At 39.5% G+C, this 20,687-nt stretch overlaps 1 protein-coding gene across 6 annotated transcripts in view; it reads right to left on the minus strand.

Annotated features, from left to right (window-relative positions):
- Positions 1-1,149: 1,149 nt before the first annotated feature.
- The window catches only part of LOC120535069 (bromodomain-containing protein 3-like), a 121,899-nt gene continuing 102,361 nt past the window's right edge, over positions 1,150-20,687 (minus strand). For 2 of the 6 annotated variants that reach the window (XM_039762609.1, XM_039762607.1), the window contains 3 exons: positions 8,943-9,235; positions 8,163-8,291; positions 1,150-4,785 (listed from right to left, as the gene is read on the minus strand). In XM_039762609.1, the coding sequence (XP_039618543.1) occupies positions 4,667-4,785; positions 8,163-8,291; positions 8,943-9,235 (541 nt within the window). In that variant the 3' untranslated portion in view covers positions 1,150-4,666. Of the gene's footprint in view, positions 4,789-8,162; positions 8,292-8,942; positions 9,236-20,687 lie in introns of all 6 variants that reach the window. The other 4 variants (XM_039762608.1, XM_039762606.1, XM_039762612.1 and 1 more) reach the window with 2 other exon arrangements.

Here is a 20,687-nt window from a genome sequence, read left to right on the forward strand (position 1 = left end):
GGAAATGTATTTTTTTTTTCTTTTCCTTATTTGGGACCTTATTGGACTGTTTGTTTTTACGGAGTCCTTAACTGCAAATACTGAAAGTTTTATTTATACATTTACTGAATTTTTCCTTGTTCCCAGAAACAACTTAATTTTTTTTTACATCTTCTTACCTTTTCCAATCTCTCATCAGTTTCTCAGACACTTCGAATTTTGTTGCAGCAGCGCAGTTACCAATTTCTTTCGCCACTTCAACAACTTGTAATTTAAAACCAGCTTCATATTTTCTTCTGATCGAACGCTTGATCGTTGATAAGGGATGGCCTTACTATGAAGGTGTATGAGGGGGTGAGATACAAAACACATAGTTCAGGTATTACCGTGTGGTCACATAGGCACAATACATAGGAAAAAAAAAAAGGCTGTGTGCTCCGTGGTTACTCTCTTGATTGGGAGTTGGCATATCGTACTCTCTCGGACCAATGGCGTGAGTTTTCCACATTCGACTTATATGACTGACATTACAAAACACCAGAAATTATACATAAAATCAAGTTCTGACTTATCCGTGGAGGAACTTAAAAGCAAGTATATACGGTACTAATTGCGAGTATTTTCATTAATCAAGAATTTATCACTGTAGCATATTATTTTATGGATTATTACCTTTTTATTGCACCTTTTCTTGTTGATCCTTTTTGTTTTCTCACCAACAAATACTGCATTGTTCCTACAATAAACACCTCTGTCTTTGTTATAGAACTGCCTGATGCTTCGTATTTTTATTTAGAGGCATCTTGAGTGCCGTCCAGTTACGAAATACTTGTGGGCACCGTCTCATGCCCGGGTCTCGTGACAGTGAGTTTCTCACCCAGAGTGATCAAGGTATGATATGAAATTGATAGTTTTACATCGAAAGGGACCAAAATGTATATTAAATCTAGTGTGAGCAAGATCTGATATTGTGAGTTTCACCAGGAGAGTGATCAAGGTTTGGTATTAAATCCACAATGGACTTATTAAATCGAGTTCTCATTTAAAAGTCTTTTTGCACTGGCACACCCTACATCAAATTAAGCTGCAGCTCCAAGCCAACGGTTCCCTGCAGCATTACTATGGTCCATAGCCTGGCACGACACAGAAGATATTTACACACACCTTACGTTTTTTTTTTCATTTTGTTTTTATTTTAAGAAAACAAAAGAAGCCCCTGGCAGATGCAGGGACCCCAGTTAGCAGTTACATCAAATATTAGCTTCTGTTTCTCCCTCCCCGTTCTCCATGGAAAGGCTCCCAAAGCCTCAGTTGCGACAATACAACCCCTAAAACTACTTACACGGAATCTTTTTTTTTTTTTTTAATTTTAACCCTCCCCCCGGGACTGACATTTACATGAAGATACTATAAACAGTTCTCAAAAAAAAGTGTAAGAAAAAGTACAGTAAACCTGCATGCACATCATACATAAAAAGTAAACTTTGCTTTAAAATATAAAATAACTATAATATCTTGATCAGGGCCTAAGAATTAACTAAAAAGTGAGAATATATATTTATATATATATATTTTTCCCCCCGTTTATTTCTATAGACATCACTCGCTAAGTAAACCAAAAATGAATTTATATTAGTGAATATTGCTTTAAGTGGAGCAATCACAAATACCTAATTCTCCTGGGACTGCGCTTCTGGATCAATGGCAAAAAAAATTATAAAAAATAAAAAAAAAAAGCACAGAAACATCAATGGTTTATTTTTGCACTCTGGTCAGCTGTAGATCATGCAAAAACAAAACAAAAACTTAATGCTTTAAAATAGTTATCACAAATTATCATACTTAATTAAATATATATCAGGTGAATTATGGGTAGTAGGAAGAGAAAAAAAAAGTAAAACACCGGCTACTAATTATCAAGCGACTTGTATGAATCACAGACAAACTGAATACATTTTGAGAGCAATACTCAAGTTTTGAGAATATTAGATTTGCCCTTGTCTGACTCAAAGCTACTGTGTTACAACACTGGGGTTATGCAGATTAACAAGACCTGAATTTACTCCAATTGCCCACTTCTTCAAATCACACAGGAAAGAAAGCACGAGGCAAACCCAGCTCCAAAAAGATGTCACACAAACATACAAACAAGTAGCAAGTCTCCCAAATGTCCTTTCATTTTTCTAGTCATGTCGGGTCCTGACATGGGATTGGTCGTCCACCCCCCCCCTCCCAAAGTGACAAAGCCAGAGTCAGCCAATAAAGGTTCTCTGATTAACAAGCACCTCCCTTGCCCCACCCACAATTGTTGGCTTTCTACATTTCACCTGAATCACATCCATCCAGGGATGTCAGCAGCGCCGCCTACTGTCTGCAGTTCGAAGCTCAAAATTAAATAACCTGACTAGTTAAAGCAATACGTATTTTAAAAATAGCACGTTTTTATAGTTCATAACTGTCACTTTAGCCACCATAGCACTGGGACCCAGAATCACTTTTTTTTCCCCCTCCCTCCTTACCAACTTTTATTAAGGTTGAAGAAAAAAACTGACCCATTAGATGAAATATATATGAAAGATTCCAATTAAGACAGTCCATATGCCTTTGTTGTTTAAAAATGGTCCCATCAGTGGAAAAAATGCAAAAAATATTTGAGTAACAACATGCTTATTTGATTGATTTGCAAGTAAAAAAAAAAAAAAACTGTTAAAAACCCAGTAATCAAAGCTACGACTAAAGAACATCTTCAGAGTCAAGAGGGCAGGAATTTTAGGCTCTGGACTGAGCTGATCCAACATTTCTGATGAGTAGCTAGCCATTTGCGGAATTTCCAGTTTTAGCCAGAACAAAAAAAAAAAAAAAAAAAAAAAGTATTAAAGACCCCCCACCCCCCCCTTAAGAGACGAGGGAGAAAAGAAGATTGGGTGTCCTGATGATTTTATTAAGATAATTAGCAATAGATGATAAACTCTCACAAACTAAAAAAAAAACAAACATTAAAACCAACCTGACTGAATACAAATATTGATTTTCTTAACCTAGGAGCTATTCGGCTTGCTGCCCAACATAACCGTAAATCAAGGGAGGACATGCTTACTGATACTTCGGAATTTTCGTTGATTTTTGATCAAACCTTTCTGAAGGGGGGCAACTTAGCAAAAAACAAATTAGTAATCAGCCTTTATAGTTTACTTTGAATATGGCTCCAAACACATGTGAATAGCTCATGAATAAGAAGATACTGCATGGACAAAATGCACTTCATCCCTCACATGTGCTGCTGTAGCAGTGGAACTGAAACAGTCCACGACAAGCCTGTAAGCTGACGAAAGCTGCAAGCTCTTCGTAGAAAAATTGTAAGTTAATAAAAGCTAACGACACCTTACTCAAATATGGATGCAATACTAATCTACAAAGGAGAAAAAAAAAAAACTCTTGAGCAGGTAGATTAAAAAAAATGTAGATCATGAGAAAGCACAAGTTAAAAAAGATGTTTAGTAATAATGCAAATCCTCTCTTATCCAAATAGTTACATTTGGATTAGAAAGATTAGATATATGTATGTCTGTCTAGAAGTACCTACCACCCTTATGATGTACGCCAAGATAAAGACGATCACTCTGCCTAATAAAACTCACACTGAAGTAAATCCTCACACCTTGTCGGAAATCTATGAGATCGCACCAGGACAGGGAAAACGGACAGCAGCGTCCTCCAGTGCCAGCCAGCTATACTTCTGATGTCTCGTCAAATGATATTTTCAAAGGGACAACACAATGCACTGTGTGTGGCTTTTATCCATTTTAAGATGTCTACCCGAGATGTCAAATAAATAAGGAAGATATTTATATATTTATATACACACGCACGCATGCACGCAGACACACACACCCACACCCACGCACACAACTGTGGCTATCAGCGTTTATGGAATGTCATGAGGGACTTTATATTTTAACTGGTAATCTTATTTATGTATACGTATAAAAATTCTTGAAGCATTAGAAAATATTTAGTTCTTTTCCTTCCAGAAATCTGCGCTGGCTTATACAGACATACAACACAAAGATGGAGGTGACGGGTCATGGTAGCAAAGCCAGCCTGTCCAACCTCTTTGTAGCACATAAGAGTGAACTGTGTGTGTGTGTGTATCCTGGTACACATGCATACACACCCGTATCATGAACATCAGATGTGCTCTGTATGTCTGTATGGCCCATGATCGCTTTTCAGTAAAGTCTGGGACTTAATTATAAAGAAACCTCATAACTATGCATCTGTACCAAGTACTTATTTCTTGGCTTTGCCTCACTAAATAAGGGGCTTTACAAAACAAACTCTACTAATTTGCTGGATTTGTACACTTTGATGCCCATTTTTCTGTAATCTCAAACTTAATTCAGGTCAAATAAAAATAAAAACAGGAAAAAAAAGAATTAAAAGACATTCATTTCAAAGCACCGTGTCACAAAATAAATGTGGCTAACTGCCAGTCTTTTTCTTGCACACTGCTGTTGTAATAGACTTTGCCATCTTTTTTTTTTCTTTTTAATGTATGACTTTTAAAGGGTTTGTTTTAAAAAATGTCTTTCAGAGACACATCCACTTGAAACGGCATACATTGTTTTCTGTGATTAAAAAAAAAATGTAAAAAAATAATATTAAAAAGTTCCAGGTTCCTTTGTGTTTAATCTGAGTCACTGCTGTCAGAACTAGTGCCACTGGTACTGCTGGTCCCAGAGTCTGAAGAGCTGCTACTACCGCTGAGTCTTGAGGGTCCTCCTGATTGCGCTGAACCTCCCTTTTCTGCTATGAAAGTACGCACACACACACACAAAAAGACAAGAAAAGAGAACAGAGGCAGGCTGTTAGTAAATTTATCTTGAATTTCAATTACCTTGTCATTTACCTCGTTATCTTATGCTGACTTTTCATTGTACTTTATTGGCTTTGCAAAACACATTGCCATAGACCATGCAGTGTGAGGTGTCAAAGAATCTCGTGATTACGGCACAGCCTGAATCTCAGCCCATCCACAGTGTCTATGGGGTCTGCACTTTTTCCCTGCATCTTCTCTTATACACTCCAAAGCCATACACCTTAGGTTAACTCTCCTGGTCTACCATGCCATGTGTGTGTGAGTGCCGATGTACGCATGTGCAGTGGATTGGTGTCCCATAACACTGCTAACTCCTGCCTTGTGCCATTTGAACCGGGAAAGGTTTCAGTTCTCCACAACAGTGTAACAGGAAAAGCAGGAATGAAATAAAAAAAAGATGGATGATTGACAATAAGACACAATAATCATCCAATAATCACAGGATGAAAGTTGAGGTTTTTATAAGAATGCTGCAACTCTATGATAGATAGATAGATAGATAGATATGAAAGGCACTATATAGATAGATAGACATGAAAGGCACTATATAGATAGATAGCTAGATAGATAGATAGAAAGATAGATATGAAAGGCACTATATAGATAGATAGATAGATAGATATGAAAGGCACTATATAGATAGATAGATAGATAGAAAGATAGATATGAAAGGCACTATATAGATAGGTAGATAGATAGATAGATATGAAAGGCACTATATAGATAGATAGATAGATAGATAGATATGAAAGGCACTATATAACAAATAGACAGATAGATACATAGATGTGAAAGGCACTATATAACAGATAGATAGATAGATAGATAGATATGAAAGGCACTATATAGATAGATAGCTAGATAGATAGATAGATATGAAAGGCACTATATAGATAGATAGATAGATAGATAGATAGATAGATATGAAAGGCACTATATAACAGATAGACAGACAGATAGATAGATAGATATGAAAGGCACTATATAGATAGATAGATAGATAGATAGATAGATAGATAGATAGATAGATAGATAGATAGATAGATAGATAGATAGATAGATAGATAGACAGATAGAAAATGTTCCTATCAATGTTTTTAATACATTTTTGTTTATCATGGCACCACAAGGTGACAACATGTTGAATGTTGGTTGGCCAACTACTATTATCTGGCCTGTAGGTTGAAAAGTAACTGATACAAAAATCATGATTTACGCCTTGAATAAAGAATCAGAACAAACTGAGTCACTGGCAATGGGAAACTATACACTTGGTCCATCTATCATGTAGTGCCCTTCATCTTATCTATCTATTTTAATACATTCTTGCTTCACGTGGCGTCAAAAGGTGGCAATGTGTTGCATGTTGGTCAACCTACTATTACTATCTGGTCTGTAGCTAGAAATGAAACTAATACACAAATCTTGATTTACATTTTAATGGACAATCTAAACAAACCGAGTAACTACCAAAGGGAAACTGTAAATCTGGTACATGTATCACATAGTGCCCTTAATCGTATGTTATCTATTTTTTAAACACTGTTGTTTATCATGGCGGTGGAGGTTGACAGCGTGTTGCATTTTGGTCAGACTACTATGATTATCTGGCCTGTAGAAATGTAACTAAAACACAGATCTTGAGTCACATCAAAATGGAGAATTTGAACACTAACATAGGGGGGTACTGCACATTCTGTTTTCCTCTGACTTTATTGTGGGAAGTCTAGAATTGAGACCACAAAGTATACTTTGAACATGGCAGCAGGTGATTTGCGTTCTGTTGCCACTTCAGTCCCGAGTGAGACAATTTATCCAGCCATTGCTCAAAGTACAAACATGAAAACAAAACAAACTTTTGCAAATGTGACTTGTAAGCTGCTTTGAATAAAACTGACAAATAAATACATGCATTAACAGTGAGTATTACAGTCATTTTTTTGTTTTTCAAATATAACGCTTGTTGAGTATACTCAGGATTATTTAAAAAAGTTATGCTGCATTAAATGTAAGGAAAATACTGCAAAACTCTCTGCATATGAAGTTGTATTCAAGAAGAGTTCACTAAATGCTAAGGTGGCCCAATATGGGCCATTTGAAATAAGGCTAACTTTTCATGGAAACCTAACCTACGAATTATTGAGTTATACTGAGTGAATGCTTTTTATATTTTGAATTCATAACTAGGTCCTTGTCCACAGTGGAAAAAATGTTGGCACTGCAGTCAAGAAAAAACCAATCATTAGTAGATCTCTCGCCGTCCTTTTGGCACACTGCTTATTGCTTGATGCCTCAAAGAGCCAAGAATCTCGGTTTGGTTCTCAGCTCCATCAGCGTCTGTGTGCGGCTATCACCGGGAACTCAAGGATCCACCCAAAGGTGTGTGTGTGTATTAAGTTAACAGGCCTTGCACAAGTGTGGCTATGTCAGTGTGACCAACAATAAACTGAAGCTGAAGTTCCAACTCTGTGCAATTATCTTAATTGAAAAAATGGGTACAGAAAATAGATGGATGAAGAGTATATGCTTTGAATTCAACACCAAAAAAAGAGTGATGGTTTGCATCTGCGTTGTTAAGATTTTTAACCAAAACCAAGCAAATGATTAAATAGACACAAACACCATCACCACCATAGCAGCATTAACAAAAACATTTAACAAGTTCAAGACACATGTACAAATGCAAATTAAAACAGAAGAGCACACACACAATGAGGAAAGCAGAGTTAAAAAAAATGAACAGAAAGTAGAAGGAAAGGAAAGAGTGAGTATAGTAACTGAAAGGACTGACTGCACCAATCAATATAGACTGTCTTCAGCTCGGTTAGGACCACCCCACCACCCAAAAAAGGAACATAAACTGTTTATACAGGCTTTCGATTCAGAAAAACTATACTGCATCATCTCTTTAACCAATCAGAGCTACCTTATTAGAGAGGGAGAGAGCAGGAAAAGGGGGAAAAAAAGAAAAGACCACTAGTCGCAAATTCTATCCATTAGATCCAAAAAAAAAATACAGAGAGATATTTAAGATGATTAACGAGGCTTGTGGTTGGGGATGAAAAATTTAGCACTCGAGATAAGCCTATCTACAGATTTAAAATAACAAAGGATAAAAAAAAATAACTAAATAGGATGCGCAAAAAAACAAAACAAAAAAGTTTTTGAAGTAACTCTAAAAGGCCTCCTTGTTCCTGGGAACTCTGCCCTGACTAGTTAGTTTCCTGCTCTGATCTCTGCACTCAAAAGCCCAATATGGCAGCCTGTACCTCAAGTCTTTGGCTAACCCTTGAAACACAGGTACCTTTTTTGGGCGGTTTCTTGTTGTTGTTCAGCTGTCCGCTCACGTCCTGCAGTCTCTTTTCTAACTCTTTCTTCTTTTCCTGAGCGAGCTCCTCCTTAGACTTCGCACTTTGCTTTTTCCCTGTGCCAGCTGAGGATGAAACACACAGCCGTGTACAGTAAGTACGTGGATCGATCTAAGACCGCACAGCTGTGGTGATGTGTATGTGTGTATGTCTACATACCGGGGCAGGGGAGGGATTAGCTATTCCTAATTAAAATGAAATGTAAATAAAGAAAGAAAGAAATAAAGCCAACCAAATTCAAAAACTAAACCAAACAATGAAACTACTTGAATTAATTGAGAGCTCAGATCAGAGTCTAACTGTAACGGATAACGTTTTTATTTTTTGAGCTCTTGTCACAATCTTCATGCCAAAAACAAAAATAAACAAAGAAAGGAAATCGAAAGAGAATGCTACAAAAATAAACAAACAAGAATAAAAATTAGCCTAAACAGAAAAGGAAAAAGTAAAACTACATGGCTCGACATGTATGGGACTGGGAACTGTAATACCAACAAAGCTCACTCAGCTCAAGGACTAGAAAAAGAGGATTCATTCAGTAAAGCAAGTCGCCTGTCACACGAAGAAAAGGGCTTTGAATGCACGAACAATTCTTCATCAAGCACTACCGGTACTTCCCTTCCCAATCCCCACCACCCACCAACATTCATCACCACCTCATCTACTGTAACTCCTACCGAAGTAGATCACTCTGCTCTACACAAAGCCACACTTACGTAAAGGCTTTCTCTGCTTCTTTTGTAAACAGGACTTGACGTAGCGCTCTAGCTCACGTAGCGTAGAAGGCTTAAGCGTCTCGAAGTCGATCTCGATTTCATCGGGATTAGAGTCCCTAAGTGAAGGCTCTCTTGACTGAATAATGTGCACAACCCGTCCCAGTTTCTCTCCAGGCAGACGATTGATGTCCAGGCTGAGCTGCCGCTTTTCGTCATAGGTCATTGGCAAGGAGTCTTCCTCTTCATCAGAGTCATAGCTGGCTGCTGGCTGTTTGCCTCCTTTCTTGATTTGCCTAAAATAAATCATACCATAATGTATTTATGTGGGTCTGTTCAGAGCACAGCACCTTCCTCACATCAGAGATCTGAATGCTCGAAGGTCATTTCCCACAAGCACTCCCAACATTTTTTTCCCCCCACTCAGACACTAGCCCTGGAAGGTGGCTAAGTTTACAATACATTTCACAAAAACAATGGAACTCTTCTACTACAGCATTAGAAATATAGTGCTGTCCAAGAGATGGCTCGCTTTAAAAAACTGAGCACTCAATTTGTTTTTAATTCTTTTGATCTTTATAACACCCAAGTATTAATATTCGCTGACACAAGACGACTCCAAGAACTGACAGAAAAGCAGCAACAAACAAATAAAATTAACAAACTGGCCCACACAGTAACAAGTTTCTCTCTTTAAGTTTTAGTTTATGGTTTAAACTAGGGGGCTTTGCCCCCTGCTTGCTTCGCTCACCAACCCCCCCACCTAGGGCCTGCACTACGAGCCAGCCACTTTGCATCTCTGCCACTCTCACGTATGTGGATTTCACTTTCACCAAACAACAAATCTTGTAATTCTCGCAGATACGCCTTTTCATTGGGAAGAAACACTACTTTTCCCTGATGGCAACAATAATTAGACAATCTACAAGTTTAAATCTGAACAATATATTCAATCTTTTTTCGCTGTTCTGAGTAATAATTTCTGTTTGTTTGCACTAATGCGATCTTTACTATCATGTTTTTTGAGACTTTTGAATTTTAGTACTTTCATTATCTTTAACTGCTCTACAGGTGTATCGTGCCAATGTTTTTGAATTCTTTACGACGGTTCTACTTTGTCATCTACTCTTTGTCTAGATGTCTAGATTGTACTCTTTGCATATAATATTATTTATCTTGACTTTCAGAAAGCATTTGATGAGGTGCCACATGAGAGGCTGGGCATCAAATTAAAAGAAGTGGCAGTTCAGGGTGATGTTTTTAGATGGGTGCAGAATTGGCTCAGACACAGGAAGCAGAGGGTGATGGTGTGAGGAACCTCATCAGAACTGGCCGAGGCTAACAGTGGTGACCAGCAGGGGTCAGTGCTGGGGCCGCTGCTATTTTTAATATATATATAATGTATATATAAATGATTTACAATAGATATGAATATAAGTAACAAGCTGGTGAAGTTTGCAGATGATACCAAGACAGGTGGATTAGCAGATAATTTGGAATCCGTTATATCATTACAGAAGGACTTGAATAGCAGACAGGCTTGGGCAAACTTGTGGATGATGAAATTTAATGTCAGTAAATGTAAAGAATTACACATAGGAAGTAAAAATGTGAGGTTTGAATACAAAATGGGAGATCGGAAAATCGAGAGTCCACCTAATGAGAAGGATTTAGGAGTCGTAGTGGACTCTAAGCTATCGACTTCTCGACAGTGTTCAGGAGCCATTAAGAAGCTAACAGAATATATAGCGCCTTGACGTGTGGAGTACAAGTCACAGGAGGTCCTGCTCAAGTCTTTATAACACACGGGTGAAGACTCATCTGGAGTCTTGTGTGCAGTTTTGGTCTCCAGGCTACAAAAAGGACATAACAACAACTAGAGAAGGTCCAGAGAAGAGCGACTAGGCTGATTATGGGGCTACAGGGGTTGTATTATGAGGAAAGATTAAAAGAGCCGAGCCTATACAGTTTAAGCAAAAGAAGATTACGAGGTGACATGACTGAAGGGTTTAAAATTATGAAGGAAATCAGTACAGTGGGTCGAGTCTGTTATTTTAAAATGAGTTCATCAAGAACACGGGGGACACAGTTGGAAACTTGTTAACGGTAAATTTCGCACAAACATTAGGAAGTTTTTCTTTACACAAAGAACGATAGACACTTGGAGTAAGCGACCAAGTAGTGTGGTAGACAGTAAGATGTTAGGGACTTTCAAAACTCGACTTGATGTTTTTTTTGAAGAAAAAAGTGGACAGTACTGGATAGCTTTGTTGGGCTGAGTGGCCTGTTCTCATCTAGAGTGTTCTAATGTTTTATGTCGGGGCCTAGGTGTGGTTAAATCTCTTGGCACAAAGTCTCGTCTCGCAGGACATAAAAGTATCTCTCTGAAAAAGTCAAGTCTCGTCCCAGGCTAAAATGTCTCGTCTCAGACATTTTTTTTTTTTTAATAATGGAGTGATGTAAGCATTTTATGCAATTTATGCATATCTACTCTCTATATATAAAATCCTACGCCTAAAAGTGCAACGATTTTATGTGACTTTTTATGTCCCACTTTAAATCGGGCTCATTTTAAAACCTATATATATATGTTTGGTATTATTCTTTTCAGAATTTATCGAACTTTAATGTGATGTTGTTAGATTTTCAGATTCTTATCCCGTTTTTAAATTATAAACTAAAAAATATCAAGAACTCGCGTCTCACAAGATGGGACTTTGTGCCAAAAGATTTAACCACACCCAGGGCTGGAAATAAAACACAAAGAGTAGGCCAGCTGATGTACAGGCTTTTAAATGTTCGAAGCGCCGTGCAAGAGTCACATCACGTGGCACAGCAGCAAGCCAGCGGCCGAATGAGCAAAGAGGAGGTTAAAAAAAAAACCAAAAAAAAAACAAACAACTATTTCTTTCCCATTGTATCATTGTTTAAGAGGAGGTTTCGGAGGAGCGACCGCGTCTCCTTGGGGTGTGTTAAGCCCCGCTCTTCACAACGCAAGCGGCAGAGATGCGATGCAAAGTGGCTGGCATGTAGCGCAGGCTGGTGGGGTTGGCAAGCGAAGTGAGCAGGGGGAACCCCCTAGTTATAGATAAAGTGTAGAAATATTTCACTGGCCAGTATCATGATATACAGTACACTGCAGCTCCCTGGGGAAGCCTGAACAAACCTATCAGGACAGCCTGCTCCATCACAAGGTCAACACTGGAAAGTGTAGTGGAAAACAGAATGATGGCAACAGTGAATAACATCATGAAAAATCCCCTGCATTCCCTCAAGGAGGCGCTCTCTTGGAGCACTTTTTTGCCACGGCTCATTCTACCACCACAGAGTGCTAAGAAGTCTCTTCTGCCCACTGCTATTAGGCAATTCAATGCTTCCAATCGATGTACTCATTAGGTTTATTTTTGCTTTTTTATTTACTTATCGATTAATTGATTGATTGGCTGTATTATATGTGCTGGGAGTCTGTATCCTTTTATTTTATGTTTCTGCTGCTGTATGCATCTGAATTTCCCAAAGGGCATAATAACATTCATCTAATCATACCTAATTTAAACAACATGCACTTTTAAGTCTGTAAATATAGAAGATCTGCTAACGTTTGTGGTGATAGCACAAGTGAAACATTCAGTTATTCAGACAGAAGCTGATTTCTTACTCTTGCATGCAATTCAATTGGTCACCATTAGTTCAAGAGAGTCAATCTTTCAAGTTTTTTGTCAGTCGCCCCCTTTTACAATCATGACTTGGGTGTGTGTGTGTGTGTGTGTGTGTGTGTGTGTGTGTGGCTGACCTCTAAAACATTTACAGTAATGTAGTTGGAATTGCTTCCATAAAAAGACTTAAGATTCTAATTAAAACTAGAAGAAACCAACCAGTGACTAAGTTACTCAGACACTGGAGCCAAATATGTAGTAGTTAGACTCCACTAAATAGTCACTTGGAATTGTAACTGTAATCTGTAATGGAATGATAAGTACAAGGAGGTCAAAGCTAGAGAGGTAGGCCTCCGACAGTGTAAATGGTCTATTCTGACATGGAACTACATTAAACTATCAGGGGAAAAAGAAGACAGTGGTTCAGGATAGTAAACAGCTAGACATAAAAAAAGCTCAACTCTACTGGAACCAAAGCCCACTATTGAAGATGATACCTCGTTTTGGTGCCATTCATCTAGAATGGTTGAAACCACTAGGAGTCTCAGATACAGAAAGGACAAATTGGGTTTGTGGACAACCCTTTGGTAAGCAAAGCATTCCAAATACTTAATGATAATGGATAAGGATATTAAGAGAAAATACATTCGTGACCCAATGTCACACTAAGAGACTTTAATGCTCATGTAAGAAGTGATGGAGGCAACTGGAAATTCATGAATGGTTGGAAAGCTTGTCTGATGTGAATTTTGGGGGCAATCACATTTTAGCTGCAATAAATACTAAATACTAAGCTGCTGTCAAGGTTAAGGCAGAGGTAGAGTAGAGTTCCTACCCTGGCTTTATGTTTGAATGACTTTTCTCTGCCTTTGTTCATTATTGCTCATTGTTTTCTATCATTTCTGATAATATTGTTCTGTTTATTTATTATTTAGATAGATAGATAGATAGATAGATAGATAGATAGATAGATAGATAGATAGATAGATAGATAGATAGATAGATAGAGACTTTATTAATCCCCAAGGGGAAATTCACATACTCCAGCAGCAGCATACTGATAGAAACAATGTTAAAGAGTGATAACAATGCAGTGCAAGTTAAAACATGCAAGGTGGAGAGCGCAAGGCAGGTGCAGGTATAACAGACAATTTATAATGTTATTTGTCTAATTATGCATTTTCTATTAGCTTTACTATATTTAGTTTCTATGCATAGTGTACTTTTCCCACCCTTCTTTCACCATTAATGGTCCTCTCGCACCCAATAAAGGCAGGCTTGGGAAGTGAAGCCTGGTGTGAAGCTGGTGGAGTTTGGTCATCTATGACAGCTTTGTATTTTTGATGGATTTTTTTTTAAAACTATTTTGGTACTAATTAAAAGGATTGTGTTTGGACTTACTATTTTCATGTTGCCAACTTATTTTGGGTCCTATTTTGAGCTATCTAATCTGGTGTAGGCAGAAACCAGCCAGTATAGAGGGAGCTCTGCCTGATTTGGACCTGGCAAATGCAACTCTTCACAGGGTGGCTGGGCTGACACTCTCGGACAGGGCGAGAAGCTGAGCGATTTAGGAGAGGGTTGAGACGCTGTTCCTAAGAATCGAGCAGAGCCATCTGAGGTGGTATGAGAGCATATCGTAGGATAGACCCCAGGTAACTCTCCCAAGGCAGTGCCACTGGGCAGAGACCATGCAGCAGACCCTGGACATGCTGGATGGATTGTATCTCTCAGACGGTTTGGTAATGCATGGGAACTTCCCCAGGAAGAGCTGGATGCTATAGCTGTGGACAGCAGTCTGGGCTGGTCTGCTGCCACAACAACTCTTACCAGGAAAAGCAGATGGGAAAATGAGGTGAGACATTCAAAACAGTTGCAACAGAAGGCCAATAAACACCTCTGTTGTTGAATCGTCTAATTTGCTGCCATATTTAATGAAAAAACTGGACTGAAAGAGGTGATTGAGCTGATCAGTTTTGGGCAGTGAACTAAATCAGACAGCTGGGACGTAAGATGGATAAACTTATACAGAAAGTGTTTTCACAACTAGTTCATTTGCTGCTATTTATGCGAACTCTGGTGTGATTTCCCCAAGAGTCCGGTTTATTTAGGCAGATGAGAACAAGAAAATCAAACTCTCCTGAGGACCTGTTTTAGTGGACCATATGAAATCAGCATGATATCATATGCGGTTTAAAAATCTTTTTATATAATACGCTATCATGGCTGTCCGTTTGTCTGTCCAGGATTTTAAACCACCTGTAGCTCACAAACAGTTTGACCTGAAATTTGGTACACATACACTACATGACGTCTACCATCCGCTTTCGGGGTGATGATTGACCTCCAAGGTTATTCCTCTTTTTATTTTATTGTATTGTAGGATCAACTCTCGGCAGCAATCAGCAGGTCGGCCGTGTGGCACATGCGTGCGGGCGCCGTTCTCATTCCCTTCCACCTTCGCAGTCACTTCCTCTACCTCTTCATATCTTAAATCATTCTTAAGGCAGATTGAAGACTTAAGTGCCAGCTTAAGTGAAAAATTAAGGAAAACGTACAAAGTAATTGCAACACAAACACTGACTTAATCAGTTTTAACGCAAAAAGATACTGATGAAAGAAGACAAGAAGCAGGCTGCTCAGCAAGCACATCAACCTCTGAGCAAATGAATGCTAAACGTACAGAGAAAGAGAATGAAAACTATGAACGCTCAAGTCAAGTGTATTCACTGCATGTTATCGTGCACTGCGCCGTTACTGTCTACTGTCTATATACAGGTAGTCCCCAGGCTACAGACATCCGAACGGGGCCACAGCTGCGACGCATTCTCCTCAGTAACTGCCGCTGCGTCATCTTTGGCCTGGGGACACTGCAGGCGGTGGCTGGACAGAGCGATTTCGCTGCTCACACAGTGTAGTGTCCCTCGGGAGCAAGCGATTTCACTGCCCGCCCACCACACAGCTGCCCCGTTCATTATTGGTGGGTGGCTGGCGATGCTGCAAGTGGTGACCCGGCTGAGGCTGAACAGGGCAGCAGGGGGTAACATTGTAGTGTGCCTCAGATGGCTGTCTGTTGAATGGGGGCGGTGGTGGGCGATTCAATACACCCCTTTTGCCGTACCATGTTCGTTCTCAGTGGGCGGACGCTGCAGGCAGCATACTGTAGTGGAGGTGACTGCTTGATGGGCGGGTGGTGAATCGCCCCTCGCCGCCCCCATTCATTCTCAATAGCAAGCCTGCTTGTATTGTTACGCACATAGCAGGAAGTTGTCTCTCGTTCAGTACACCAGACGTGCCGACGAGGGGTGCCTTCCTGCTGTGACAGCGTGGACAGTGCTGTACAGAAAAGACCATCTTAACCTTTTGTCTTCACCCTTCAAGAATGTCTCTGAAACATAAATCTGATGCAAGTGCTGGTGAGACAGTAAATAAAAGAAAGCCATCACCAAGAAAAATAAAGTAGAAATAATAAAAAGGTGAGAGAGATGTGAAACTACCTCATTCATTGGGAGAGCATTTGGTTACAGTCGGTAAACAATAACATTTATTAAAATAATGGACCTGTTCCGACTTACATACTGTGAAGGATGGGCCGATCATTCATCCCGGCCAATACCCCCACGCCACCAGGTGGAGCCCTCCCTGCAGCATGGAGGTGCCCCGAACGCCATCAGGGAATTATGGACGTTGGAGTTTTCCTTTACAGCCCTGCTGAATACCAATGGGGGCCAATAGAAGGCGCTGCAGGGAGGAACAGTGACTATTTTCCCTATGCCCCGGAAGCACACATGGACAAGGGGAATGACGTGCTTCCGGGGTAAAGAAGAAGGTTTTTATCTGACCCGGAAGTGTTCCTAGTCACATGGACAGAGAGAGCAAAACACTTCCAGGGCAAGGAATATAAAAGACTGATGGAGACACCAGAGCTTTGAGCTGAGCTGGGTGGTAGGAGGGCAACGCATCTGGGAGTTGGAGGAATTGTTTATTGTATCTGTGATAGTGATTATTGGCTTGTTTATGCAAATAGTGGTGGAGAGGGTGCTTTATGCACTGTATGTACTGTGTCAATTAAAGTCGATTATTGGACTTTTATTTGGTGTCTAACGTTTGATCGTAGGGTTCAAGGGAGCGATACTGCCCCCTATCTGTCACAATACAAATTCAACTTAAGTATAAACCTACAGTCCCTATCTCGTACGTAATCCGGGGACTGCCTGTATTGTCTTGTGCACTGCGACAGAAGACAGACAGAAGCAGATTTCCTTGTGATTCTCCTGCACTGATAAACGCGTCAAACTATTTCTTCATTATTGTGCAGAAGCTCACACCAGATTACTTCTTCGGGTAAATATCACACATTACTTTTGGACAACAAAGGAATACTGAAGAATCTGCATACAACCTTCATACCTAATTGTTCTATTTATATTTAACAAAGCAGCCTTATTCATTACTGGATTGTGGCTGCACAAGCGTAATAGGACAGCGGACAGCATGACAACAATAGACTGATATACAAACAGATTGTGTCAGACACATGGGCATGGAGAGTATTTTATGGTTGTGCTGGGTGAATATGGGGAAGGAACTAAGTGTGGCACTGACAACAACTTTGTTCCATGCGTCTCCTTAGGATGTGGCAGAAGAAAACTCCTCTGAGGTCACTTCCTTCACTCACAAAAGTCACTACCTAATTTAAATGAGTCAAACCCCCAAACCCCCCATCATCACCTGAACTCGGCATTCATTTGTGGACAACGGTACGCCAACCCTCTAAATTGACTTTTTGTTCAGAATGTTTGTACTTTGCTTTTTTTAAACAGGGCATCCTGCATAACCCCAACCCTCACTTATTAGTTGCTGTTCTCATTTACAATATACACTTTCAGTAAGGGCTGTCAACTTGTTTTTGTTTTTTTTTTTTACTTTATATTTGACTTATTGCAGGCACGTTTATATTATACTATACTATACTACATTATATTATATTATATTATAGCTTCATGTTCAGATAGCAACATGACTGAAATTTTGCTGTGGTATGCGGTTTCATCAACCTGTTCAAATACTATACAATTTTTTTTTTTTTTTAAACAATTCTGAGTACTGCGGTGTTTTCCGAACAAAGATTTTTAGTGAAGCAGTATTTAGTTATATGAAATTAAATCAAATGTGAAAAACTGGATGTGTAAAAATTTAGGTCCCCTTGTAATTTTGCCGATTTGAATTCATGTAACTGCTCAATGCTGATTACTTGGTTAGATGAGCTCGATAAGCCTTGAACTTCATAGACAGGAGAGTCTAGTCATGAGTGGTCAAAGGTATTTAAGGGGGTCAATTACAAGTTGTGCCTCCTTCCCTTTGACTCTCCTCTGAAGAGCGACAGACAGCATGGGATCCTCAAAGCAACTCTCCAAAGATCTAAAAACAAAGATTGTTGAGTCTCCTGGTTTAGGGGAAGGCTACAAAAAGCCATCTCAGAGGTTTAAACTGTCAGTTTCAACTGTAAGGAAGGTAATCAGGAAATGGACGGCCGCAGGCACAGTTGCTGTTAAACCCAGCAGGTCTGGCAGGCCAAGAAAAATACAGGAGTGGAATATGCAGAAGCAGGACTGTGAGAATGGCTACAGACAACCCACAGATCAACTCCAAAGACCTGCAAGAACATCTCGCTGCAGATGGTGTATCTGGACATCGTTCTACAATTCAGCGCATCTGTATGGCAGGGTGATGAGAAAGAAGCCCCCCCTTTCTATGCTCATGCCACAAACAGAGTCGCTTGTTGTATCAAATGCTCATTTAGATAAATCAGATTCATTCTGGAACAAAGTGCTTTGGACTGATGAGACAAAAATGGAGTTATTTGGTCAAAACAAAAAGCGTTTTGCATGGCGGAAGAAGAACACCGCATTCCAAGAAAAACACCTGCTACCTACTGTCAAATTTGGTGGAGGTTCCATCATGCTGTGGGGCTAGTTCAGAGACTGGGGCCCTTTTTAAAGTCGAGGGTCAGATGAATTCAACCCAATACAGTAATCCCTCCTCGATCGCGGGGGTTGCATTCCAGAACCCCCCACGATAGATGAAAATCCACGAAGTAGAAACCATATGTCTGTATGGTTATTTTTATATATTTTAATCCCTTATAAACTCAACCACACTGTTAACATTATTAAAGCCGTCTAGACATGAAATAACACCCTTTAGTCAAAAGTTTAAACTGTGCTCCATGACAAGACACAGATGACAGTTCTTTCTCACAATTAAAAGAATGCAAACATATCTTCCTCTTCAAAGAATGCGTGTCAGGAGCACAGAATGTCAGAGAGCGAATCTATACGTGCTTTTAAGTATGCTGAAGCACCGTGATAAAGTGGCATTTTTTAGAGGAGCGTCCGTATCCTCTGTGCAAACAGCCCCTCTGCTCACAACCCCTCCGTCAGGCAGAGAGAGTGAGAGAGACAGAGAAAAGCAAACAATCAAGCACCGAGCGGGAAGCATATCGTATATCATTGAGGACTTTGTTAATACGTAATACATGCTCTGATTGGGTAGCTTCTAAGCCATCCGCCAATAGCGTCCCTTGTATGAAATCAACTGGGCAAACAAACTGAGGAAGAATGTACCATAAATTAAAAGACACATTGTCCGCAGAAATCCGCGAACCAGCGAAAAATCAGTGATATATATTTAGATATGCTTACATTTAAAATCCGCGATGGAGTGAAGCCGCGAAAGTTGAAGTGTGATATAGCGAGGGATCGCTGTATCAACAAATTCTTCAGGATAATGTTCAAGCATCAGTCACAAAGTTGAAGTTACGCAGGAGTTGGATATTCCAACAAGACAATGACCCAAAACACAAAGGCTTTCATGCAGAGGGAGAAGTACAATGTTCTGGAATGGCCATCACAGTCTCCTGATTTGAAGCAGGCTGTCCATCAAATTGAACTTGACTGGAGAGATTTTGTAATGAAGAATGGTCAGAAATACCTCCATCCAGAATCCAGACACTCATCAAAGGTTACAGGAGGCGTCTGGAGGCTCAAAGGAGCAAAAGGAGGCTCAACTAAGTATTGATGTCATATGTCTGTTGGGGTGCCCACATTTATGCACCTGTCTAATTTTGTTATGATGCATATTGCATATTTTCTGTTTATCCAATAAACTTAATGTCACTGCTGAAATCCTACTGTTTCCATAAGGCATGTCGTATATTAAAAATAAGTTGCGACTTTGAAAGTTCCAAAGAATTAAGAGGGGTTCCCAAACTTTTCATATGACTGTATTTCATTACATTGTAATGTATTCATAATGTTAAAAAATTGGTACAATCTAATATTAGTTTTTATGGAAATGGCCATGTGACCAAAACAGTGACATCTTGCAAGGGAGACCCCAGCTAAAACTCCAAAGGTGCCCCCACTGCTAGATCACATTACTGTGGGAAACAATCCACTGGTTAAACAACTTTTTCTAAAGTGGTACAAGTACTGCTACTGAAAACAGATCAATACGCTTGTTTAAAAATTTCAAAGCACGGCAATGCAGACACGGCACAGTGTTAAGTGTTACTGTCTCACAGTTGTAGAATCCTGTGCTTGAACATTGGCTGAGGCACTGGCTGCATAGTATCTACATTCTTTCTCTGCATCTGTGTGTTTTTTTCCCCATCTAGGTATTCAGTTTTCATAGCACATCCCAAATATGTGCAGGTTATACTGATTGGTATTCATGAAAGTAGCATGTAATTGGCTATCAGAAAAAGGGGTGAGCCCAAAATACATTGGAAATGTGAAAAGAATGCTGAAATGTCATTATGTAGTCATCTGATTTGATATACCCAGCAATTTCAATTCAGGTAATATGACATCTTCAGACAATGAGATCAGCAGCTGAAATTTGACCAGGATTTGACAATTTGAAACGTGACATTGGCATTACTGGGTAGTAAGTCGCACTTCAGGCCCGAGACTTGGATTTTCCTGAAGAGAAGCCATAGCCAAGAAGCTAAATGATGTACACTACTGCTTCTTGTTGGCACTTCACTGAAAATGACCTTTTCTGTTATGATGATATAAACCATGAAATA

Source organism: Polypterus senegalus, chromosome 9 (genome assembly GCF_016835505.1).
Source record: "Polypterus senegalus isolate Bchr_013 chromosome 9, ASM1683550v1, whole genome shotgun sequence".
Taxonomy (NCBI): domain Eukaryota; kingdom Metazoa; phylum Chordata; class Cladistia; order Polypteriformes; family Polypteridae; genus Polypterus; species Polypterus senegalus.